This window comes from Ambystoma mexicanum, chromosome 5q, assembly GCF_040938575.1.
Source record: "Ambystoma mexicanum isolate Mex_15411 chromosome 5q, UKY_AmexF1_1, whole genome shotgun sequence".
Classification (NCBI taxonomy): Eukaryota; Metazoa; Chordata; class Amphibia; order Caudata; family Ambystomatidae; genus Ambystoma; species Ambystoma mexicanum.
In genome coordinates, this window is record NC_090933.1 from 641,878,948 (window position 1) to 641,905,112 (window position 26,165).

At 49.1% G+C, this 26,165-nt stretch overlaps 1 protein-coding gene across 8 annotated transcripts in view; it reads right to left on the bottom strand.

Moving 5' to 3' along the window:
* Positions 1 to 26,165, bottom strand: part of ASPH (aspartate beta-hydroxylase) — a 1,438,894-nt gene that overhangs the window by 1,210,926 nt on the left and 201,803 nt on the right. For all 8 annotated transcript variants that reach the window (XM_069621106.1, XM_069621103.1, XM_069621107.1 and 5 more), the window contains one exon: positions 24,041 to 24,109. In XM_069621106.1, the coding sequence (XP_069477207.1) occupies positions 24,041 to 24,109 (69 nt within the window). The remainder of the gene's footprint in view (positions 1 to 24,040; positions 24,110 to 26,165) is intronic.

Genomic DNA, 26,165 nt, shown 5'->3' on the forward strand with positions numbered 1-26,165 from the left:
TAGTTGATGAAAGGTAGAGCGTCCAGGTAGATACCCACACTAAGAGTGGTACTCTTAATAGGGAGAGCAGAAGCCTTTGGGCGGACAGGCGTGGTAACATGATACCAGAGTTAGATAGGTAGTGGGGCACCAGGTCTGTGTAATAGTCACTGGCTGAAGTGGCAAGTGCTACTGGGCTAAGCGGTGCAAGCTCGCAGGTTGAATTTAGTTGTTAGTGCTGGGCACATCAGGGCAAGGCAGGTTAAGACTGGGATTCAGTTGTAAAGGTGCGACAGGCTAGGCAGTAGGTGGCACATCCGAATCAGCAATACAAAATGCACAGAGGCTAGAATCAATAAGTGTGATGGTTTTTGTTGCCCTGTCAAGCAAACAAATAAAGTTACCCAAGAGGACACCGGCGAGCAACTATGTGGGAATAACGCCCTTGACAACGCCTTGTTCAACCGCAGAACCTAAGCAGCCCCAAAACAAGGAACATTGCCAGTCCTGGGCTGCCATTACATTTAATACACAGCAAGCCTGTGTGGAGAATGTGTCCAAGGCTTAGCTCCCTTCTTATGCATTTTCACTGAATATAAATGTTCAGGGATGAGGGGAAGACACACCCAGACTGGTCAGAGAAAGCTGTCCAATAAAAACAGAGTGCATTTAAGTTCGGAATAGGAAGCAGGAAGTGTGGGTCACCCAGGAGAGATCGGAGGAGAGGGAGGCAGATCAAGAGACTAGCAGGAGGAAGGAGGAAGCCGTGGAGTGTAGAAGTGATACTTTCAGAAGGTGAAGTATAGGTTTACTGAGTGCATGGATACTGCAATGTAAGTGTGCGTGTTTGTGTGGTTAGTCTGTAGGCTGGTTAGTATAAGGAGTGCATATGAAGCCATTGGTCCAGAGAGGAAGGAGGGTGTTTGAGTAGTGAGAGGGGGTTGGAGTAGTTGTTGGAGGGTCGTAGTAATGGAGGAGTAGCTGAGTGGGGTGGGAGGAGACTTATCAAAAGGGTAGGGGTGAGACCAAGGAGTAATGAATCATAGGAGGGACACAGGATTGGTGGGAGGTGTATAGAGGGGAAGGTACATGCGAGTTTTTGTGAACTAGTTTAAGTAGAGCAGAGTGCACAATCCCAAACCCCATTAGAGCACAAACCTATGGTTTGGGTAGGGACAGTTAGGTGGTCCTGGAGGAAGCTCAGACTGCAAGCACTTCAGAAGACACCATTAGCAAAAGCCAGCTATCAGCCAGCAGGGGTCAGTATCAATAACCTTAATTCCCTACCCTCTCCATCTCCCCCTCCATCCATCCATTTTCCCCACTTCTAATCTTCCAATCTCCAACCATGCTCGTAATCTAGTTATATACTTTGACTCTTCCCTCCTTCTCTCATCATATCTCCCTCACTGCTCGGGCTTGTCGCGATCATCTCTTCAACATCCGTAAAGATCGGCCCTCCCTCACCTTTCATGCTACCAAACTCAATTTCCTCCCTCATCTTCTCTCGCCTTTTCTATTGTTCTTTTCTTCAGTCTTCCCGCTTCCCATCTTGCCCCCCCAAATCACTATCACTTTGCTATACATACTCTCTACTCTCTTCCCATGACTCCATTACCAACGCACTCTTACCTAGGTTGGCTTCCTTTCCACTCCCATCTTAAATTTCACTTCATTGGTCTTTAAATCTCTTCATAACCTTGCTCCTCCTCACCACTTTTCTCATTAAATACCCAGTCTCGATCTCTTCTTACTTTCTGTTCTCACACCACCATGTGCCTGTTCTCATTTCCGCTCCCTTCAGCTTCTTGCTCCCTTACACTGGAATTCCCTAACTCTCTCTATCCGCTCCTTCCCAACCTACTCCTCCCTCCGCTCCTCTTTGAAAGAACTTCTTCACACCCCTCCCTGATACCTTTCCTCTATCCCCTCCCTCCCTCTTTCATCCTCTATTTGCTCTCCTGATCTTTATCTTTTCTCGTCTGATTCCCCCTCCTTTGTTGCTCAATTCACTTACTCTCTCCATCTTGATCCTTCCCTACCCCCCCCCTCCCTTTTTACTTGCAAATTGTTCCAAATGCCGATTTTATGGTTTGATTCATGTTTACTGTTTTGCTTCTACAGTTCCATGTTTTTTGTATTACTGGTTGTTAGCTGTAAAGTGCCTTGGATTAAGGTGCTATATAAAACAATAAAAATACAAAAATACAATAACCTGGGAGTTACAATCAACTGAGTTGGGGAGAAGATCTCACAGGAGGGTAGAGGGACAGCCCTAGAGCCCACAAATATTTCAATCAAAACCTGTGGACCATCCGCAAGTATCGAAGGCAATTTGTGCCCCATCTGTGACATTGGGCAATGTATTCAGCCAAGATCAGGTTTTCCAAGGTCTGCTTTCCGTAGCAGTTTCTTTTGCTAGAGATGAACAAGTTACTCTCTTACCTGGTAACGTTCTTTCGATGGGATGGTCTGACGACGTATTCTATGACAGTAATCGCCACAGCTGTGCTGCTTCGAAAAATCTGTCTGCGTCCTGAGTCGATGACGTCGATACGCCGCCTTTGAGAACCTCCTCCAATGGCCGACGTCACTGGATGTTATAAGTAGGACGCACGACGCCCGTAGCCTCAGTTGTAGTTTTTTCCCAGAACGTGTGGCACCAGTCTTCTGCCAGTCTGACCACACAGCCTTGCGGAAACGTAAGCTGCAATCGCATAAGAAATTCTGTAGCGGGGGAAGGCAGAGAGGGAGCGATATGGAATAAGTCGCAGGACCATCCCATCGAAAGAACGTTACCAGGTAAGAGTAACGTGTTCGAGGGGTTTGGGTCCTTCGACATATTCCATATCTATGACAGACTCCCAAAGCAGTACTAATGCAAGGAGGTGGGAAAAGAATTTAGAATACAGAAATTTAGAATGCCCAATCAAATTGCAGAGCAAAGGACCGCCTTGCCAAAGGCCAGACCTGCCCACGGATGGAATCGAGGGAGTAGTGACGTACATAAGTATGGACCGAAGCCCAGGTGGCTGCATCACAGATGTTACGAATAGGAATACCCCTCTGTAGGGCAGTAGAGGCAGCCATACCCCTGGTAGAATGAACCTGTAAGACGACCGGTGGGTCCTTACCCGCCAACCGGTAACATTCAGAAATTGCCAGAATAATCCAGCAAAACAAAGTCTGCTTAGTCACAGCTTGTCCCAAACGCTTTCCAGCGTAACCAATGAAGAGATGATCGTCCACTCTGACCCGGGACATGCGTGAAATATAAAAGCTTAAAGCTCACCTAGGATCGAGCCTATGGAGCCTCTCCTCTTCCTTACCAGGATGCGGTGGAGGATAAAATGCCGGGAGAATAACCTTCTGGCCCAAATGAAATTCCGACACCACCTTCGGAAGAAAGGAAGTACGAACTCTAAGGACAACCCTATCCTTCTGAAATACAGTGAAGGGTGGCTTAACTGAAAGTGCCTGTAACTCACTCACTCTGCGAGCGGAAGTGACCGCAACTAAAAATACAGTTTTAAGGGTTAACAGTCTCAAAGGACAAGAATGCAAAGGCTCAAAGGGAGCCACTTGAAAACAAGGTTCAGATCCCAACCAGGCACCTGGAAAGGTGACTGAGGGAACACATTAGTGAGCCCTTTCAAAAACTGAGAAATTAAAAAGGGATTTTTAAAATAAGAACACTCCTCAGACGAGCGCTTAAATATAGACAGCGCCGCCAGGTAACCTTTGATGGTACCCACTTGCAGGCCCCTGTGGGCCAAAGAAAGCAAAGAAAGACAGAACCACAGGAATGTTACATGAAAAAGGATCCACATTCTTAACCCTGCACCAGTCGCAGAACTTTCTCCAACGGCAATGGTACAGGGACTTTGTTGCGGGCCTTCTGGCCGAAAGCAACACCTCCATCACATCTTCAGGGAGGTCCCAATCCTTATACCTCAACCTTTCAGAACCCAAGCGTGAAGGTTGCGGGGTCTGACCTCTGGATGGAAAACCTGACCCCCCTCCCGTGAGAGCAGATCGTCTCGGTAGGGAAGACGATGTGGAGGGCAGATGGACAAGTCGAGAAGGTCCGGGTACCACGTCCTCCGGGCCTATGCCGGAGCAATGAGGATCATCCGGGAACCAAACCTCTGTAGCACTTGCGGAATGACGGGGACTGGAGGAAACACGAACAGCAGTGGGAATGACCACTCCACCACGAACGCGTCTCCTAAGGCTCCTCTTGGAGAGAAATTCCCGTGAGCAGAACCTTTCGCACTTCCGGTTGACACTGGAGGCGAAGAGATCCACTTGAGGGGTCCCCCAAAGGGTGAAGATCTCCAGGAGAATCTCCTGAGCCAACTCCCACTCGTGAGAGATCGCGCTCTGCCTGCTCAGAGCGTCCGCCATCTCGTTTTCGTCTCCGGCCAGATGAACTGCCGAGATCCAAACTTCCTGCTAGATTGGCCAGAACCAGAGCTGCATCGCCTCCGTGCACAGAGGAAGTGACCCTGCCCCCCCCTTTTTGTGGAGGTAGTGCATGGCCACTGTTGTCCGTCAGGATCAGGACATTCTTTCCTCGCACAGTCGGCAGAAAAGCCTTCAGGGCAAGCCTGACGGCCCTCAGCTCCAACAGATTGATATGGAGTATGGACTCCGACGGAGACCAAGGACCGCTGACTGTCAACTCGTTGGCATGAGCTCCCATCCCGTGAGTGATGCATCCGTCACGATCGTCACCTCCGGCCAGGCTAACCAAAATGGAGCCCCCCACCCCATCAGATTGCCTTCGACGGCCCACCAGAGAAGGTCCTGGGCGACCGAGGACGGCACCTGAACACGTGCGATATCGTACCGGAGAACTGAGACCACTGGAGCTTGAGTGCCCATTGCAAAGATCTCATCCGCAACCTAGCCTCTGGCACCAGAAGAATGCAGGATGCAATGAGGCCGAGCAATCTCAAGAACTCGAACGCTGGGAGACTGGGCAAGCTGAAACTTGTGCACCATCTGCTGAATGTGATGAGCCCTCACCTGGGGGAGGAAAACACTGCCCCAGGGACGTGTCGAGCACTGCTCCGATGTACTGGAGCCTCCGAGTTTGTCAAGTGGGACTTCTTTAAGTTGAGGGAGAAGCCCAGCTTGTGGAGGGAGTGGCAGGTGACGGACAGATGATCCAGGACTTGCTCGGGAGAGCACACCCTGATCAACCAATCATCCAGATAGGGGGTAGACATGAATCCCCCCTTCCTGAGATGCGCTGCCACCACTACCATGAGCTTGGTGAAGACCCTCGGGCGGAGGTCAATCCAAACGGCAGGACCCGAAACTGAAAGTGCGAGTCGCCAACCATGAACCTCAGGTACTTCTTGTGCTTTGGATGGATCGGCACATGAAAATAAGCGTCCTTGAGGTCGAGAGACACCAACCAGTCCTGAAGTTGAAGGGCATGGAGGACTTGAGAAAGAGTAACCATCTTGAACTTGTCCTTCCTGAGGAGTTTGTTCAAACCGCGCAAGTCCATGATGGGTCTCAATCCCCAGTCTTTCTTGGAAATCAAAAAATAAGGGGAATACCATCCCTTGTTCCTCTCCGCTACAAGCACCAGTTCTATGGCGCCTTTCTCCAGCAGGGCTTGAACCTCCTGCACAAGGAGCGGATCCGGACTCTGCAACGAGAGATTCCCCAGTGGATTGTCGTGAGGCCTCTGCCGAAAGGGAAGACAGTAGCCGTGGGCTATGATCTCCAGAACCCACACATCTAAAGTAATGGCACGCCATTCAAGAAGATTCTGCGCCCGCCTTCCCCCAACCGGCGAACCATGGACATGGCCTCATGACTGAGCTGAAGCCGCTGCGGCGTTGCCTGAGGGCAAAGAGGCAACTGCCCGAGTGGCCTTGGCACCTCGAGTACCCCGCTTTCCACCTCTGGCACTCCTACGGTGGCCCCTTTGTCTGGCAGCTCCTCTCGCTTTAACAAAGGATGAGTAATAACGAAAGGAACCTCCCCTCCATTGTTGTCCCCTAGGACGAAAAGGCGGAGGTTGGCGAACTGCAGTGCCCCACGACTTTGCTGCAGCTTTGGAGGTCTGCAACCTCTCAAGGCTCTCGTCAGCCTTGCTGCCAAAAAGATGTTCACCGTCAAAGGGCATGTTGAGGAGCCGGGCCTGCACATCAGGAGCAAACCCAGACTTCCGCAACCACGCAAACCTGCGTATTACGGTGCTCGCCGCCATGGACTGGCTGACGCAATCTGCCATGTCCAAACCCGACTGAACGGCCTCACACATGGCATCCTTGCCATCCTGAGCCGTCCAAGCCGCCGCCACCATCCTCTGTAGAGCCATATGGAACAGTTGGTGGACCTTGGTCGAGGATATACGTGAGGTCACCCTGAAGAAAATCCCCTGGGGGAGCAGACCACCCCAAGTATTCGGTGACCCTAGACATAAGGCGCCGGTACGAGGAGTCGGCATGGGTGCCAGGCTCAGACCTACAAAACTCCACCTCCGCAGAGGTGTCCAGACCACTGGTGTCATTCAGGGATTAACACAGGTCCTCAATCTGGCTATGGCCCGAGAGAATCTCATCTGGCACCATATCAGGAACCATGCCATCATCAGAGACCCTCATCTACCTCCGAAATGTACTCAAGATGGTGGAAAGAGGGCACAGAATGGGGAACAAAGCCATGCTTGACCTTGGCCAGAGCCTTTCTAGGGGGTTCCACCGTGCCCCGGGGTACCCCCGTCGAAACAGCCTCGAAAGGCGTCGAGTGAATCGGCATCGAACGCGGCGCCGACAGCATAGACTGCGTCGACACAGGCCTCGAGGGCGGAGCCCCGAGCGTGTCCCTCGACATCATGGGCGTGGACGACTTCTTCGGAGGCGGAGTCTCGAGGGAGTCCCTCGACAACCTCTGCGCCACAGGCGTCCACGTCTTCCTCGAAGACATCACAGGCTCACACGGTCTCGAGCGCGTCGAGGAACGGGACCTGGAACGGGCGTGACTAGAACGATTCCCCTTGTCCGAGCGGGACCGCTCCCGCGAATCGTGCCAACCACCCGAGCCCGAAGGCGTACGAGCGGTGTCTCTAGTCTGATCACGACCGACCCCACTCGGAGGCGCGGACGGAGCAGTGCCCTGCGATTCATGAATCGCTAGCATCATCTTACCGAAGGAAGCCCATTCCTCCGGCGTCGCATGCTTGGTGGGATAAGACGGGCGGAGTCCTCGTATGAGGACTGGGAAGGCGACCGATGACGGCGCTTCCGGGGAGGCAGAGGAGTGGCGGGACCCACTCTGGGACCAAGACCCACTGGACTGCGACAACGATGCAGAGTTGCCCCTCGAATCGTCCGTCGAAAGCACCGCGGACCTCAACTTCCAGGGCTTGGACACCTTACCGACCGACAGTTTCTTCTTGCGCTCCAGCAAGGCTTTGGACGTAAGCAACTGGCAGTCGACACAATCATCCGTGTCATGGGCCTCCCCGAGGCACCAGAGGCAGGCGTTGTGCGAGTCCGTCACCGACATCTTGGACCTGCAGTCCCCGCACTTCTTGAAGCCCGGACGCAGGGTGGAAGAAGAGGTAGACATCACAAAGGACTTTAACTTCACAAACGAAAAGGTTCGAAGAACCGAAAGAACAGAAAGAACAGAAACTCCAAAGAGTCGAGGCGCGCCGAGATCTCCGAAGCGAACACCTTCGCGGAAAAAATGGAACTGAGACTACGGGCGTCGTGCGTCCTACTTATAACATCCAGTGACGTCGGGGGAGGTCCGTGAAGGTGGCGTATCGACATAGACGCAGAAAGATTTTCTGAAACAGCACAGCTGTGGTGATTACTGTCATAGATATGGAATACGTCTGAGGACCCAATCCCCTCCAAGCTGCAATACAATGACACTTTTCCCAAATTATTTTTCCTGTCAGGCCACCTTTCCCAAACCCCAGTATCCTAGGAATATTGCATGCGCAAATTGTTGCATGGGTCCAGATAGCCTAAGGCAGCAGATCAACACAAAGTAACGGGTGGCAGGGGATGGTGGGGGTAACGCTCGTCAGAGGGGGCAGAGCAGGCCACCACATATTGCAGGGGAGGCGTCTCCGAGATGAGTTGATTGGGTACAGGGGTGAGGGAAGAAGCACAGGTGAGAGAACAGCGAGGTATTTATAGACGTTGGCCAAAGCTAGACCTGGCAAACGAGTTCTTGGCAAAAACAGCCTTGGGGTGAAAATATATAGATCCCTTAAATATTCCTTCTACTTTTGCTGTCTTGCAAGCTTAAGGCGTGGATATGTCAGAGCAATATTTCACAGGCCTCATAGTAATTCCATTAGTCTTTAAATCACTTTACAAGAGTTGCCTTTTTAGTTTGTAAGGCAGTAACCTAATAGCCCTTGAAGTATGCGTTTCATTTCAGCCAATCAAAGGACATTTCAGAATTCAGCAAATGGCTCCAGCTCGCTCCTGCCAGCTTATAAACCCTATTAGACCTCCCTTTACTTGGGTTTCAATTCAATTTGCTTAGTTTTATGTCCCATATCTTTCTGAAGAGTGAATTGAGACATTTTATGGGACAGTGCAGTTCTAAAGAACTTGCCCCTTTTCACCCACTTGTAAACTTTCCAAAACAAGAACAAACAAGTTACTTACTGTAACTGTTGTTCTCCAGCATGGGTCTGGCATGGATTCACATGCTCATGAATATTCACCGTCGTCAGTCTGTGAATCCTCAGTAAAGAAAAAAATCAGTATCAGTTTAGTTTCTGATCTGTCTTTCTCAGTAGTAACCAATCACTGGTCTCTGGGTCATACTGCCCCCAGCCAATGACTGCCCTCTCCCTAAACCCCGCCTCTGGCAGCCATCTTCAGATTTGGTAGCACGCAAAGTGGCAGTATGACCAAGTGAAGAGCCGTAGAGGGGCAGGAGGGAGGGTTCGCATGTGAATCCATGCCAGACCAATGCTGGAGAACAACAGTTACAGGTAAGTAACTTGTTCCTTCTCCAGCATGTGGTCTGGCATGGATTCACATGCTCATGAATATAAGAATACATAGCAGTACACATGCACAACCACGGGAGGTGGCAAGGCTCAACATTAAGCATCTCTTACCTCCACATCAGGCTCACCTTAAGCAAACAGGTTGCGCAGCACTGCCTGGCCGACTCTGGACTACTCCTTGGAATCCCGGTTGACGCAGTAGAATCTCGTGAAGGTGTGCGTCGACCTCCACGTAGCAGCCCCGCAGATGTCCAGCAGGTGCATACCAGACAAGAACGCCGTGGTAGCAGCGATCGCTCTGGGCAAATGGGCTCTCGGACGGCCGGGCAACGGTTGGTTTGCCAACCGATGACAATGCATGATGCAGCCGGAGAGCCATCTGGAAATGGAAGCCTTCGAGAGAGGCTTCCCTTGGTTCACAGGTCCAAAGTTCACAAACAGCTGTGATGTCTTCCGAAAACTCTTCGTTCAGTCCACATCCAGCGAGTGCAAAGTCCTCTCGGCCAGAGACGAAGGCGACGGGAAGAAAACAAGTAGCACCAAGGGCTCGTTGAGGTGGAAGTCCGACGGCACCATGGGCATAAATGAGGGGTGCGTCCTCAGCACAACCCTCGTGTCGTGAAAAGTCAAGTATGGAGGCTTGCAGGATAGGGCCTGGATCTCTCCCACTCGCCGTGTGGAGGTGATGGCCAAAAGAAACGCAGTCTTCCACGACAGGAATTTCAGCGGCGCCGAATGCAGGGGCTCATATGGCGCCACCATGAGCCTGGTCAGCACCATGTTGAGTTCCCACGCTGGGGCAGGGGCCTTCACCGGCGGGAACGATCGGAACAGTCCCTTCATAAATTCCTTCACCAGGCGATGGGACCACAAGGACGCCCGTCCTGTGGTTCTGGTGTATCGGGAGATCGCAGCCAGATGTATCATGGAGGCGTGAGCCAGTCCAGCCTTGGCCAGCGACAGTAGGTACGGCAGCACTTGAGGGGCCGTAATCCATAGAGGGTTAATCTTCTGTGCACAGCACCAGAAAGAGAACCTCTTCCACTTCGGTCCATAGCACTTGAGAGTTGAGGGCGCCCTGGCCTTTGCAAGGACCTCTCTGCAGTCAGCCGGGATATCGTACCCTCCAATCTCTAGCGCTGCAGGAGCCAGGCCTGCAAGTTCAGCGACTCCGGGTCGTGATGAAGTATGGTGCCTCCTTCTCGGGGGAGAAGATCCAAGACCCGCCGGCAGCTTGACTGGTGGGGACGCTGACAAGTCCGGGAACCAGATCTGCCTCAGCCACGCCGGTGCGACCAGGATCATCCTGCACCGGGACCTCTTGAGCTGGTTGACGAGTCGGAGCAGCAACGGCAACGAAGGGAACGCATAAAGGAAAAGGCCTTCCCAGGGGAACGAGAAGGCATCGCCCATGCTCCTTGGCTGGAGGAACCTGCTGGCGAACCTCTGGCCCTTGGAGTTCGTTGCTGTCGCGAACAGGTCGATCTGGGTTCCCCCCGGCCCCCCATCGTCGGAAGAGTCGATCCACTTGATCCTGACATAGTTCCCACTTGTGGCAGGAGCGCAGCTCTCTGCTGAGTGAGTCAGCGATGGTGTTTTTTATCCCTGCCAGATGAAAGGGCACCAGAAACATCCCTTGGGCGACGGCCCAATGCCACAGATCCTGGGCTTCCTTCGAGAGGGCTGGGGATCTCGTTCCTCCCTGCTTCCGGATGTAGAACATCGTGGTGGTGTTGTCAGTGAAGATTCTCACCACCTTGCCCTTGAGGGATGGGAGAAAGGACCTGAGGGCCCAGAACACTGCACGGAGCTCCAGGATGTTGATTTGAAGCGTCTTCTCCTCCGGGAGCCAGAAGCCTCTCGCGTGAAATTCTCTGGTGTGCGCTTCCCCCACCCTTCCAGGGAGGCATCCGTCGTCACCGTTATCTGGTGGGGTGGGGTCTGAAAGTCTGTGCCCGCCGTCAGATGAGCGCGGATGCCCTACCACCAGATCGCTCATTGGAAAGTCTTGTTGAGCGGGATCCTGTCCTCGAAGCTGCCCATCGCTTGGATTCAGCGGGAGTCGAGGAACTCTTGCAGAGGCCGCATCTGAAGCCTGCACATGCGCACGAGATATATGCAGGAGGACATCATCCCGGGGAGGGACTTGATGGACCTCACCCTGGCCACGTCCGTGGCGAGCAGGCGCTGCACCTTGCCCATGATGGCCTTCGTCCTTTCTTCCGACAGGGAGGCCAGGCGCGCCACTGTGTCAAGCTTTGCTCCCAGAAACAGTGAGACTTGCGACGGACCAGGTGGGATTTGGGAAAGTTGGAGAATCCCAGGTCCGAGAGCAGCTGGACGGTCTTTCCTGTGTGATCCACGGCGAGCTCCCTTGTTCCTGCTCGGATAAGCCAGTCATCCAGGTAGGGGTAGACGTGGATCCCCTGCAGGCGCAGCCAAGCCGCCAACGGTGCGAGGCACTTGGTGAACACCCTGGGTGTCGACTTCTATCCGAACGGGAGGGCCTTGAACTGGTAGTGCCGTCCTTGGACCACGAACCTGAGGAACTTTCGGTGGGGATATGGAAGTACGCATCCTCCAAATCCAACGACGACAGGAAATCGCCCTCCTCCAGCTGTCCCAGCACGTGCTGGAGGGTGACCATCCGGAAATTCTGTGCCTTGATGTATTTGTTCAGCCGTTGCAGGTCCACGATGGGGCGCCATCCTCCTGTCTTCTTTTTTGCTAAGAAGTACCACGAGCATACTCCGGAGCCCCAGAGCCTCTTCGGGATGAGCTCCATGGCACCTTTTCTGAGCAACGCCCTCACCTCCAAGAGTAGTTGAGGGACGTGATTTTCCTTCCTGACCACGGGTGGAATGCGGGGGCACTTTTTTAGAAATTCGAGGGCGTGCCCCTGGGCCAGGGCGTCCAGCACCCAACGGTCGGTGGAGATGGACTCCCACACGCTGACGAACTTCGCCAGCCGGCCTCCCACCAGGGTGCTTCGGTGGGGGCCTGACCCCGCTGTCGGTTCAATCTTGCTTGGCGGACGCCTTGCCGCCTTGGCTTCCCTGGCGACGACGACGGCGGGGTCCCGTCGCCCTCCTCCACCCCGCCCAACTTGCCTCGTCCTCTATAGGCATCCTGTGACGAGGAGCGGGCCGCTTGGCGCTACGTAGAGAAGCCACCGCCGAATCCCTTGGAGGCACTCTACTTGCCTCTTGCGCTCCGAAAGGACGCCTCTGTTGCCGGAGGACGCCTACGGCCCTAGCAGTCTCTTTGTCCACCTTGATGGCTTGGATGGACTCATCCACCGGTTTCCCAAACAGGTTGTTCCCGTCGAACGGCAAGTCCAGCACCTTGGCTTGCACATCCTGGCGGAAATCCGTCGCCTTGAGCCAACCTTGTCGTCTAAGGCAAACGCTGTTGCCTAGCTGGCGAAAAACCGAGGTCGGCAATGTCCGTTGCCACCGTAATGGCGTGGTCCGACGCCACTTCACTCCTTGCAAGATCTCCAGGGCCTCGGCCCTCTTGTCATCCGGTAGGAAGTTCAACAGGGGGGGCGATCTTGAACCATAACTCCGTCGTAGCGGGCCACGATCACAAGGGCGTTGGCCACCTTAATCGTGGTTGCCGCCGACAAGATAACTCGTCCCATTGCGTCCAGCTTCTTCCCTTCGCCGTCCGACGGGGAAGTTGACGTTGAGACCGACACACCCTCCCCCTCCCCCGCGCTTTCTTCTTGGCCGCCGCTGAGACGACAGAGTCTGGGGTAGGTTGTGCCTAAGGCACAGAGGGGCTGCGTCGGGGACCCGGCACTACTTCTCGTACCAATCCTTCTTGGCAGGCATCATAGAAGGGTTCTTGATAAGGGCAAGACCCTCGTCCCAGAGGTCATTCAGCAGAGGCACGGCGAGGACTGACTTCCTCCTGGCCTAGCGCTGTTGGTAAAGGAAACCTTCCTTCTCCTCGGAGCAGAGCTGAAAAAACTCAGATGCCCTGGCGATCATTGCGTGGAAAGATCCAATCTCATCGGACGGGGATGCCCGGGCTGGTGATGGGAGCTCCGTCCCGTCGTCACCGCCGTCGTCGGTACCCGTCGTGGCCGTGTCTGTTCCCGTGTCTTCCCCAGGGACTGGGGACGTGGGTAAAGGCCGAGCAGGCCGCGAGGGCTGAGAAGGCGGGGCAGGCTGCGAGGGCTGAGAAGGTTGGGTGGATACGTCTTCTCTTGTTCGGGGGGCTTCCCGCCGAGACCGGCTCTGGTTCCTCCGCCGGACCTGGTACCGGGTCCTCTGTCGGTGGTAAGGGCAATCTCGTCCTTTATCGTCAACAAAATGGCCGCCGAGTTATCCTGTAGCTCCGGAAGCGACGGCTGAATAGGACCCTTGCCAGTGCCACCGTCACTTTCGTCACCCTCGTCGGGATCCCTCCCGTGGGGACGGGCCTCCTCGACGAGGCCCTCTAGGACTTCTGCCAACTCTTCCTCTGATGTTGTGTCTGTGTCCACAATGGCCACCGCCGCCCCCCATCCTTTTCCGCCGAGGTCTTCACGGGGGTCTTTTCGATAGGTCTGAAAGAGGCTTCCCTCCGCGGAGGCAGGGAGACTCTGGGCCCCCAGGTCGCCTCCACTGGTGTAGCCTCCACAGGCTGCGCCAGGGCCGCGGCGACTCCCTTGATAGAGGCCTTGGCCGGGTGCATCAATGCCTTCACTACCTTATGCGTGTTTGAGGCCCTCACCTTGTGGGGAGGGTCACCGCCTCGCTCCCCCTCGGCCGAATCCTTCGAGATCGACCGGTGCCGCTCCAGAGGCTTACCCTGGTTCTCGGATTTCCTCTTCCCCGAACCAGAGCGTTGGCTCGTGGTTGATGGTGCCAGGGAAGGCGCGCCCTGCCTGGCAGCCGAAGAGCCCAACCGTTCGGCGCTCCCGGTGCCCGCAGACTAGCGGTGCTTTGCCTTCTGTTGGGCGCCCGTCACAGGACTTAGAAGACCGCTGGGACTTCTTCTCACCCGACGAACTCCTTCCTTCCAGCCAGTTAAAGAGACAAAGGTGTCTGTCCCCGATGGTCCGTTCAGACATGTTCCTGCAAAACGCACAGTCCTTCTCCACATGCGTTTTGTCCTCATGTAGGCAGTAGTGACATTTTGAATGCTCGTCCTCTTTGAACACATTCTGTAGCTGGCATCCAGGGCAGACCCTGAACAGCTTTCCAGGCGTCGAGCTTCCTTTCTCCTGGGCCATGTTCGGGTAGGCCGCAGAAACTTCTGGAATCCTCCAAGAAGCGTAACTCGACAAAATCTTCACCCTTGAGGGGCGTAGAAAAATCCAACATGGATCCCCGTTAATCAGATGTAGAGACGGTGGAACTTGAGGCTCTATTTGACCGAAAAATGACAAATTCTCTTTGAAAAAGCGCGAAAATGCAGGAAAAGCTTGAGAACGAAGCACGAGGACTCCCAACACTTGAGCGGTAAAAATCTGAAGATGGCTGCCAGAGGCGGGGCTTAGGGAGAGGGCAGTCATTGGCTGGGGGCAGTATGACCCAGAGACCAGTGATTGGTTACTACTGAGAAAGACAGATCAGAAACGAAACTGATACTGATTTTTTCTTTACTGAGGATTCCCAGCCTGACGGGGAATATTCATGAGCAGGTGAATCCATGCCAGACCCCATGCTGGAGAAAGGGGAAGACGACATGGCCAACATTTTGTGTGTGAGTGAGATCTGTCAGGATCTGGTGTTCAATCCCATTGATTTATTGCACTGGGTTGGGTCTCTGCAGGTTACAATTAAATTGAGATAGAAAAATGGATTTCCAAGAATGAGGGATAAGGTAATGTCACAAACCTACCAGGTCCACGTCAGATATGTCTCCTATAAATGGGGATGCAATGGGGACGAATGTGGTGGTGTTGGGGCATGATCCATCCATGGCACTATCTAGGCTAGCATTAAAGTCCTCTACCAAGTAATTTCCCGATTTTGGTAGTTTTCTTTGCAGAATGCACTTTAGGATTTGTTTGAACTGGAGATGAGGAAGACCGTATTCTATTGCAAACACCTGGCTTTAACACTAGCATCCAACACGGACCACGCCCAGTTACCCTAGCATTGCCCCAATGCATCATGTAATAAAAAGACCTCTTTTTAGTATTGCCAAGGAGAAAACCTGGAGAGAGAACCACCAAGCTAGCAGACTGCTGGTCAACCCTCAACAGTTTAACTCCTGAAGATGATCTGATTATGTTCCCAAGTCTCAATTTTTAAGGTGTAGCTCTATGCTTTGGAGAGCATTCAAAACGTTCTAAAGTAATGTTTCTTAATGTTCGACTGCATCAGAGCTCAATGTGTCAAATGGGGGATGGAGTCTTCAAACAATCAGCACAGACCATGGGAACTTCATAAGCAGATCCCAATTAAGCCTGTCCCAACTTCCATCCACTCAGGAACACCCAAGACCACATACAAAACTCAGAAATATTTTTCCACTGTATACCACCTATCCTCCTCCCCCAGAGCTCACACAAATAGATGCACCAGGCTTAGCACCAATAGTAGTCCAAACATATTACAGAGAGGTTCACCCCTGTTCTGCCGATTATCTGGTACAACACCACCACAAAGGCAGCAATAAAGAAGCAACATTAATATAGGCGACGGACCGTAGAGTTGAATCGTAAACCACCCCGACACTCCAAAACAACATACCTGAGACAGGAAAGAGCAGGGGATCCTCAAGCTCAATATTTAGGCTACACATAATGGTCTCCCACCAGGTTAAGCGGTTTCGGAGTCTGCACATCGCTCGTCTATTTCTGGATTTGCGCCTACTTCTTTGGCGCCTTCTCTCACACAAAGTACCCATTTCGGACTATTGAGGTACAATCTTCCTGGGCTCAAAGTTATCAAGCTTAATGCCAAAAAACCAACTGAATAGACGAAGAAGATTAATCCGATACATTTGCCCTTGGTAGAAGATTAGCTTGAACGTGATCCCACATTAACATGGAATATGTTTTACTTTTACACGAAGCAAGCCTCTGTATCGTTATCTGGTCCAGGTCTTGGAAAAAGGGAATGGCAGACGCTCAGAAAAACACATCACCTCTTAAATACAGTTGTTCATTATAAATTCTTTGGTCTGTAAGCAATGCACAGTCACTTTGAGGGTCTTTCCAGACATTCTTCTGTTGGAATGCTGAAATTGCCCAGGAAGAGCGGTCAGCTTCATAGTCAGTTGAGTCGTGTCTCCCAGGACTTACATGAACCATAGTAAGTTGCCCTCCATTCCATCGTTGAGGACCTCTGTTGCAGATGCCCCATACTCTATTTTGATAGGAGCAGTTTTCTGCATCCAACAGCTTGCCCGCAGTGGCCCTTCCCAGCTCTTCTATATGCCAATTCAGCGTACTCCTATCTGTTCAGAGAGATTATTGCTTCATCGATGTACTTATGGACCTACAACAGTTTGTTCAGCTCCAAAATTGATTTGTGAAGTTCCTTGATGCAGGATGTCAGGTTTGGGGTTTCTACCCTGGATTATATATCAGAGTCTGCTTATTACCCTCACTTGTTCCTACTAACCTCATTGCAGGTGTCTGCTTTAACTCTGCTCCCCCTTCAATCATTCTCATCGACAAACTTGCAGTCACCATGGGTCTGGGCCCTGGGTGGGTTCCTCCACAAATCCTAGGTGTGGGCACTGTAAGGTTGTAGAAGTAAGGCTCAGACACAATGGTGGCATATTGTTGGGTACACACCTTTATTGATCAAGAAAGGGTTGGAAAAATGCCTCCCTAGCCATAAGATTAAGAGGGGTTTTCCTGCCTCAAAAGGAAACTACTGAAATGGTCGGGATGTTCAAAACTAAACTCTTGTGTCTCAAAAGCCTACCTCTGTCCCAAACACCAATAACTTAAAACAACTTTGCAAGGAGGATCTCCCCCCAAAGTAAAGTGTTCATGGTAGTTCCAACCAAGAGAAGAGTTCCCAGTCTTTCGGGTAATCATAGTGATGAAATAAACAAACAATGTTCACAAATATAACACTCCAAGGCTACGGTTGTGCTCCATTACATTAGTCTTTCTTATTCTACTTTGCTTCCTTTTGGGATCCTGAGCACTGTATCCTTTTAAGTAAATGTCACTGGGTAATTCACAAGGATATGCATTTCAGATTCACAGGTCTTTATCCCACCACTTGGCACACTCCGCTACCAAGCATAGATTCCTTCTAGTCAGTCCTTTTAAGTTCCAGGATTTTTGACCCACTTCTTCTCAGACACTCATGAGTTCTCTTCAATGCCAGAAATCTTGAACCTCTTATTCCCAACCTCTCATGTGAGTGCGGGTCCCAGACTCGCAATATTCTGGATGGCTTGGTTTACTCTCCTGTCAAGCAACTGTCCTCTCATGGACAGTCTTTCTCAGAGTCCCAGACCCTCTTATTCTCAGCTTCTCACATGGGTGCACGTCCCAGATGCGCAATTCACAATTGTATCCGTTTGGTTCACTCTTCTGCCAAACATACGATTCCTCTTTCTCCATCTTATTCTCGGGGTCCCATACCAGTTTATACTTTGACTACCATATGGTTACGTGACCTAGACTTGCAATCTCTTCTCGGGGGTCCCAGACCATCTCATTCCAGCTTCTGCTTTCACCCCCTTGCTTCCACTGACCTCTAGCACTTCCCGGGTAGCCAGAGTACTGTCTCCTCCGTGCAGGACCAGCTGCATTGCTTCTTGAGGCTCAGATAATGATCAGGTAACTGGCAGGCTCTGCAGAATTCCAATACTTCCCGGCTTCGTGTCCTGTCTCTCAGGTGCTTTGCCAGGACCTGGGGCGCTCAGAGGTTTTGCTGGGCAGCAGTTGGTGTTGTCTTTCCATACTTGGACCAAGTTCGGGTTTTCCTCCTCCTTTCACGCCTTTCCTTTCGGCTCTCATCTGCTCACCTGGTACACTGCTCATGCAGTTCCTCTGAGGATAGGTATCCCTTTGCATCCCAGCTGAGCTGCGATTAAACACCCGCGCTGGTTTGTTTTGTTACTTTGGGCCAATCACATACCTTGAGAAGCTAGACTGCTCACACTGGTTCTCTGGAGTGATCCTTGGACTCCCCGTCATCACCTTCACAGTTCTCGTTTTTGAAACCATGTGTAACATACTTTATATTTGCTGGCAGTTTAGTCTTGTCAATTATATTCGGTTGACCGACTTGACAACAGAACACATTGGATCTATATCTAAAGAGGATTTGACAATGGAAAAGAGTTTGGGTGTACTGAAGCAGAGGTATAACGCATTCTCTGAGAATGGTCGTTCCCCGATCCCATGAGGGGCTTCCTTCCCTATGTGGATCCTCCCTTGGTGCACCACCCCCATGTGGACTATTGTACTATGGATGCACCGCCCTGACCCCATGGGAACAGTCCCACCCCCCCCTAGGGGAGGGACAATGTCCGCAGATTCATCACAGCACGCATAACCCTCCACTTGATAAGTAGAGAGGGCTCCCGCCATGTTAGCAGTCTAGGACAGGTTGACCCAAGCAAAAACAATCAAGCATAGCCCAACGCAATTACAAAGAGCTCTACTCCTCACGATCCTTGGCTGGATGCTGCACGTGCCATCCGATCAACCTTCGAACTCAGCCATCTTGCACTGTTTTGCATGGGATCCAGTGGATTTGGCGAAGAGTTGGTGATCCAAGATCGGCCAAAAATGCTCTGGTGAGTCAGCTGGTAGGCTCTCTGGCACGCCATACGTTATGTCGCCATTTTAGAAGACACAGCACTCAAGGCCAGCAGCACACATTTCAATACAGAGCCACACAAGAGCAAGCTGCAAATGGTGCAAGTGTTCTGCTAATGTTATTCACGGTAGGGTGGTTAACAAAATAAATCTTCAAAAATATTCACCACTGCAAGTATTTGAACAGTTCTCTATACATCAGTAAACTCAAGATACTAATGGAGAACCAATTGTAGCAATATATGAAAGCATGAAGAAAAAACTCAATACAGAAATTACTAATCCATTTTTTTAATCCTGAATTAGTGCCTGTACAAAATATAAATAGATGTACTCCTAATCCAACGCTCATCTTTTTCCACAAAGCATTCTTTCATTAAGGCTCTACTCAATTATGCAGATGTTTAGGGTATGAGTAAGATCTTCATTTATCTAATATACATGGGAATTAAATGTAATTGATGTATTATTTTAAATGCAAAAATTGGATTCGTTTGCATCAATTCCATTAGGAATTGTACAATAAATGAAGACTAAAGTTGGAAAAAACTCGGTGCATCAGGCCTAAACTTAAAATATTTGACATAAATTAGGAAAGCACCGATTTCTTGCCTCCCATAATGTTTCAATATAAATATTGCTATTACTTTTATGCTTTACTACAGTATATGGCTTCAGTTACAGCTGCACATTAAACGTATATACTGATTTTATCAGGTCCCAGTTGAAGATGCTGCTTTATTTTTCCACTGGACACATGAACGGCTCATCCATAACATGAATTATGATGTCAAAGTTAAACTGAATAAGGGATTCTTTATAATCCAAGTTACGTCTTTGTCATGGGTTGAGTTTTTACTCCATTATAAAAGGAGTCAGATTTTCCCTGGTTATTTTCCAATTTGAAATTTGTGAATCTCTGGCAATCTAAACGTTTTAGTCAGACTGAACTAGAATATTTACAAATAAGAACTACACACTAGGCTGCACGTCACTAAATTATTATTGCATGCAAATCTTTAATATATTTATCAAGTATTGCTTTTGTTTTTCCTATTTTTCATTATTTGGTGTTTTATTTCTTCTCTTCACAGATGTGAAAGTGAAAAGCCATGCACTCCATGGCAAAGCTTTCAGCGACAAAACCTGTTAGCACAGGCGTTTCTGAAAAAAGGAAAGTATTAGAGTAGCAGTACATATACACATTTTGTACATAGGTTTTGGTACACAGAATTGGTTATCCATAAACTCGTTTTCATAATTTCATTATCAGCTTTATTTCAACAAATCATTAAAGCAACATACAAATAGTAAAATATCAATCCATAAAATATTGAATACTTCATAATTAAGTACTGTTCAATGTATCAAAAATACACGCACAACAACAAAAAACACGGGATTATTAGATTACAAAGAATCCATAATTATAATAGATAAAAGTGCATGTTAGGACAGCCACAGTCAATTTGCCTCTTCGAAGCCAGGCTACAGCTGAGAAAATCTTAGCATTTATTGTTGATTTGCATAGCAGCAAGGCATGCGCAACACGCCTTAAACCATGACTTTTCATTAAAGGTGGCAAGTAAACAGCTCTCAAATACCTATACAAAGGCCAAAAGAATAGGAAATGATAACACTTAGTCGCACGAGAACAGTACAAGCAGCAGTCGTTAGTTGTCATATTCCAACAATTCTTTACACATACTAGGGGTACAGTACCTAACCGAAATCGTATACATAACCATCTTGCATAGTGCGGGTTTAAAATATCCATGCATGGGGACACCGGGAAGGGGAAGAGTCAATTAGTGCAGGGATGGGGGTGGACCAGACTCCAGGCTGGGAAGGGAAGGGTGCCTATAGGCAAGTGCTAGTAAAAGAGTGCAGGGGAAGACTAGTAAAGGGGGGGCCTGGCCCCGGAAAGGCTCATAAGGGACACAGACAACCAGTACGCGCTAGACAATCAGAGGGGTAAAGTGCCAGGGTGCAAGGCACCAGGTAAGTGCAAGAGCTGGTAGCGAAGGCAACAGGTAAGTGCCAGAAAGTGACCACTAGATGGAAGAGGGCTCACCAGCCCATCCAATAAGTGCAGACCTGTGAAGCATCACAGGCCAAGTGGTGCCTAAGGGCAAGTGCAGGGGGAGGATGGATGCTGCGGGCGATCATGCAGAAGGCCAGGAACCAGAAAGGACACAAAAGGGCCCAGGCCACCAATCACAGCTACTGTGGGCTTTAGCACAGGAGGGAGTGTGGAAAGGAGGGGGAAAAGAGTTGGAGGTAGCGAGGTCCCAGAAAGCCTTGTGGATGATGCAAAGGGTATTAAATTTGATCCTTCCAACCACCAGGAGCCAGTGGAGAGATTTTAGTGCTGGAGATGTGGTCCCTGGGCTTGAGGCCAAGATTAAGTCATGCAGTCCTATTCTGGATTATTTGAAGAGTGAGGAGAGAGGAAGATTAAGCAAGGGGCTGGGGCAGTAGTCCAGCCTAGAGAGGACCAGAGCTCTGGAGACAGTTTCAGGGGGAAGGTGAGGAAGGTGAGATTGCCTCTGAGGAGGTCAAGCTGAGTTGGCCTTCTTCAGAGATATGAGAGGTAGGAAGGAGAGAAGAGTCGAAGATGACGCCCAGGTGTTTGGCCTCAAATGAGGGTGAGAGCCCAGGGCAGGTGGCCATCTTGGTTCGATACTTCAAAAAGGCCTTCCCGCTATTGGATTAAAATTGGAGATAACCACATTCTAATCCAAAAGAATAATGGCTTGAGTATCACATGGTGTGCAAGATCATTCAAATCAGTTTCTAGCGTTAGCTCTGGGTACTCTTTGGCAAACAAGAGTAAAAATCTCTATAGTAGATTACTTTTTTTAATGTGGCCCACAAATTTCAGCACCAAACAGGGTAATCGACTTTGTCTTGGCGAGAAACTTGTAAGGATGGACGAACAGTGCCATAAGCATGTATGCTGGCAAATTTGATAGCATTACAAGATCTATTGAGGGTGGATACTGCTTTCTCGATTTGACTGGCCCAGGAGCACTTCTAGTCATACAGGACAACCTTCTCAAGCAGCTTGTCCACAATTCTAATGTGCATCAGTGGGGTCTTTATCCTTAATGGATGGAAGACAATTCCTTGGTCATGGTAATTTCCAATCCATTTTCCTGGCCGAACGTGTGGAAGCGATCACAATGCTTGTGGAGAGCAATCTACTTCATCTGCAACCAGGAGCGATGACAAGTACTTATCCTGTAAATAAAATCTAGATTTTCAAAAAAAAAATCATAAGTCAGTAGGGTGATTCCCTAGCAATAAGTGCAGGACTCTAGCCATGTGCAGCTAGCTCACCTCTGAACTTGTTGGTACTTGATGAGGTACCTTCTATAGAGATTGCACGCAAACAAAAAGATATTTTGTAAGCGCAGTTGGCATCTGCAGTACCCTTTTAGAGCTCATCTGGATCCACAAACACTAAGAAAGCCATTAGAAGAGGGAAATGCTAACCAAGGGGTCCACAGACAGGTTCTGTAACCTACGCGACATCCCAGTTTAAAAGCAGAAATATTGCTGCTTCAGCTCAGTGCACCGGAAGCTTTGCCAAGTCACGTCTTGCTGGCTCCCAGCATTGCCTTCCGCCATCTCCTTTTGAAAACTTTTAATCCATGATAAAGTACTGCTGAATGGTCTTTTTTCCATCACTGCAGTTACTACTCTGGGTCTTTTTGATAAGTTCCCTTAAGCACTACTTCGAAGTAGTAAAACAGCATTAAATATACCTGAAATTAATGGAAACTTCGTTCCCCTAAACGCACTGAAGGAATCTACAATAATCTACAGTCGCTGACAATGTAGTGAAGTTGACTGGCCTATATACACACAATGGAACGGAGTGAACGGAGGCAAGTCCATAAAACTGGTTCTATTCCGATACACAGGTGTGCTAGCTCGTCCCAAATATTGCACCTGAAAGTATTTCTTAAAAGGCTTGTTTACCAGCTTAATAGAAAAAGCGGTTTTCGGAAGGAAAAAGGCCTTGTATAAGATGGTGTTCAGTCAATTTAACTCACATTGAAATAGAGGGCAGAATGTCAAAATGTAGAGCGAGAAACAACTTTTGGGGGTCACTTTGAGGAACAATTAAATACAGTTCCAATCTAGGTCTGGTGCTGGGACATTTTTAGAATACTTTTGTTGGCAAAAGACAAGGAATAGAGCAGCAAAATGGGGAAGAGCAGATGCAATTCAAGAATTATGAGAAACAAAAACGTACAAGTTAAACACTGCGGTTGGCATACATTTCCACACCATAAAGCCTGCAGGCTTTCGGAGCTATAGAAGCATATAAATAAATAAAAACAAATAACGAAAAAGTGTTAAATGAGAGTGGTGTACATTTTGCAGCACTTTTTTTTTCTTAAAGCGTTTACCCTTATGCGTGTGGGAGAGAAGATGCCACAAAGGTTGCAAGGGTGGACCAAAGTATTTCCCAATTGTGCTACCACTCGGCCGACATGCTCAAAGAGGAATATAATGTCCTCCTTTCTTTATTTTCCAATGCAAGAGTTCCAATTTGTACAAGGAACTGATGTATGCACTGCAGAACCATAAAGTGTACAAAATGATGTGAACTGCTAATTACAAAGCACATAGCCAATAATAAATTGTGTTGACAAACTGAGTGTTTGGATCCATTTCGCTTTTTCCATTGGACTGATAACTTTAATACAATGCCATTGTTGGATGGCAATAATGCAATTGAAAACAAAGGTTGTCAGATCATATAATCACAAAACTAGTTTCAAACTAGTGATAACCCCATTCTTGCACTAATATTTTGTCTAAAAAAAAAAAAGCAAAATGGTATTAAACCCCAAAGCAAAATCATAACTCCTAAAGACCGTTCCAGGGACAAGGCTGCGTCGTTCAGAGTAAATGATCACAAACCACACTGTGGGAAAGGTTTGACTGTAATATCAATATTGAACCTACGTTCAAGAGCAAAACCATTTATTACCCCAAGACAGACCGAGTGTGGCTTTGTAAACAGTGTGACCATGGCAATGCTGGTGACATTTTTGTAATCTAGTTCTATGTTGTACTATGCGGATTAGTGGAATTAACCATTAATGGCAGAGTAAAAGCCACAATTCCAAGAGAATAAACTTTTTTGAAGAGGTACAAAACCACACTAAATGACAACATTCATTTGATAGTAATCCTCTTCATGTAGCTCTACGGGCTTTAAACAAGCAGAAATCAAATATTAATGTATAATGAGCAAAGTAATCATCTGTGTATGCCAAATAAGAAGAAACTATACTTGCCTAGCAAAACCTTGGCGTCATCGACATCGAAATCCCCGTCGCCGTCAGCATCGTAGATTCCAAGCTTGCCTAGAGAGCCAAGGATGGAGGGGAAGCAGTGTTAATACTCATTTGTTTTGAAGAAAAGAAAAAAATCCATCAGACAAACAAAGGTGATTCCTGTGCCAACAACTAAAGTAACAATGGCCTGGGATTAGTAGAGAATCACAGTAGATGGCAATCACCCCGTCTCTGCCAGAAGATATTGATCTGACAAACACTGGCAACATTCTTTCTGATGCGCATAAATTCAAAAACCATATGCTTAGCCTAACCTGCCATCTCAAGATTGGTGTGCATTGCACGTAGTTTACCTCCAAAGTAAATTGTAAGCTTCGGCGGGGGTGTTCTGGTCACGCCCTTCCTAGATTATATGAGTTATACGTTTATTTATATGCACTTTTCCTGGATATGTTTTTCACAATATCATTTGTTTTTCTTATTTTCTTTTTTAAATTGGGGCCCATCACCCAATCTCCCCTTCAAGCCCACAGCTCCACCCACCCTTCTTTCTACCCCTTGCACCCACAAGTACATTAAAACATATAACAAATTCAGTGAAAAACAAGGAAAGGTGTGAACAAAAGGTCACACGAATAAACCAACAACGAAAAACAAACATTACGATTGTGTGCAGGTAGCCATAATGTTCGTGTGAGCCAATGCCCTCCGATTGTTCCTTTTCCACTTGCATGTGATTGTGAGAGCAGAGTGTGACCTAAGGCGCCTTATTTTGAAGGTTTCCCTCCAATTTCTATTTACTTAACATTCTTCTTTGTGCCTTACATACATCAAAGAGGCTGGGGTGGGCACAATTCTAAACGTATTGAAGCGCCAGGAGACCATTACTGCGTATTAGTACCCAGCGTGTGTGTGTGTGGCGGCCTCCCAGCCAATGAGGAGGCTCGGAGCAGGGTCTTTAACACACCAGGAAGACCCTAATCTGAGTCTCCTCGGAGCACGAGGCCACCATCTTCCCTCGCCGGTTTGATAAGTACATTCCCCTCCGCCTCCACACCCCCCATCTCCACATCTCGTCTCCTGCCCCTAACTCTGCCTTACTTCGCTGCTCCGTCCTTCCCTATGCTAGGACCACTAGTGTTCCCAGTGCAGCACCGATATGGCAATGGCCGCCATGGAAAGGGAGAAGGGATTGCATGTTCCCTTCTCCCCAATACATGGTGGCCATTATTTTGTAGTTTTTCTCGAGTTGAGAAACTGTTTACACGCCATTCTCAGCTTGAGTAAAACATAACCCCAGAACAACGTGCCGGGGTGCTAATAGATCTAGAACCCTCAGAGTGGGGCTACGCTCAGGCCTGTAACAGACGCCCCAAGGCCATTACCAGAGTGGCAATGCACACCCTCCTCGGGTTGAATTGCTTTAATAAAGTTTGTCTGGTCTTTGTGAAGCGGTTTAGCTTGACATCAATTATGCCCAAATAGTTGTAAAATATAACTTCATTACTAGCAATTGACTTCTCTACAAATGGCACCTCCTTGCTTACCACTGGTCAGGTTAAAAAAAAAAAAAGTCATAATCTTAGTTTTAGCTCTATTGATTACATGGTAATTAACCAGTGCACTGTTCGCTTAACATTCCAGTTTATGTAGTTCCTTAGGCATCATGTTAAAAAATAATGACACCCAAACCATTTTTACCAGACCTAGATTCGGTGAATACACGTTATGTTAAGTTATTGTAATTTATAAAGCTCGACATACTCCCAAAGGCACCTTGGCGCTACTCTGGAAGAGTAAGAGTGTCCTCAAAAAGATACATTTTCAAAGCATGACAGAAATGCCCGTGGCAAGGAGTTCCATAAAATGGCTGCGGCAAATGAACACTAACCCCGCCCATATACCCCGCACCCGGCTAAGTTTAAATTTAGGGATAGTGACAAGGAGAGCATTACCCGCGGGATATGCAGACGAAATTTAGCCAGGAGATATTCTGTTCCTTGACCATAAAAAGGCCTGATGAACAGGGCACTGTTTCTTAAATTGAATACACTGCTACTGGAAGCCAATGAAGCATCCATAGCACAGGGGAAATGTGGGCCGAGGTGTAGAGGTGGCCACCCGG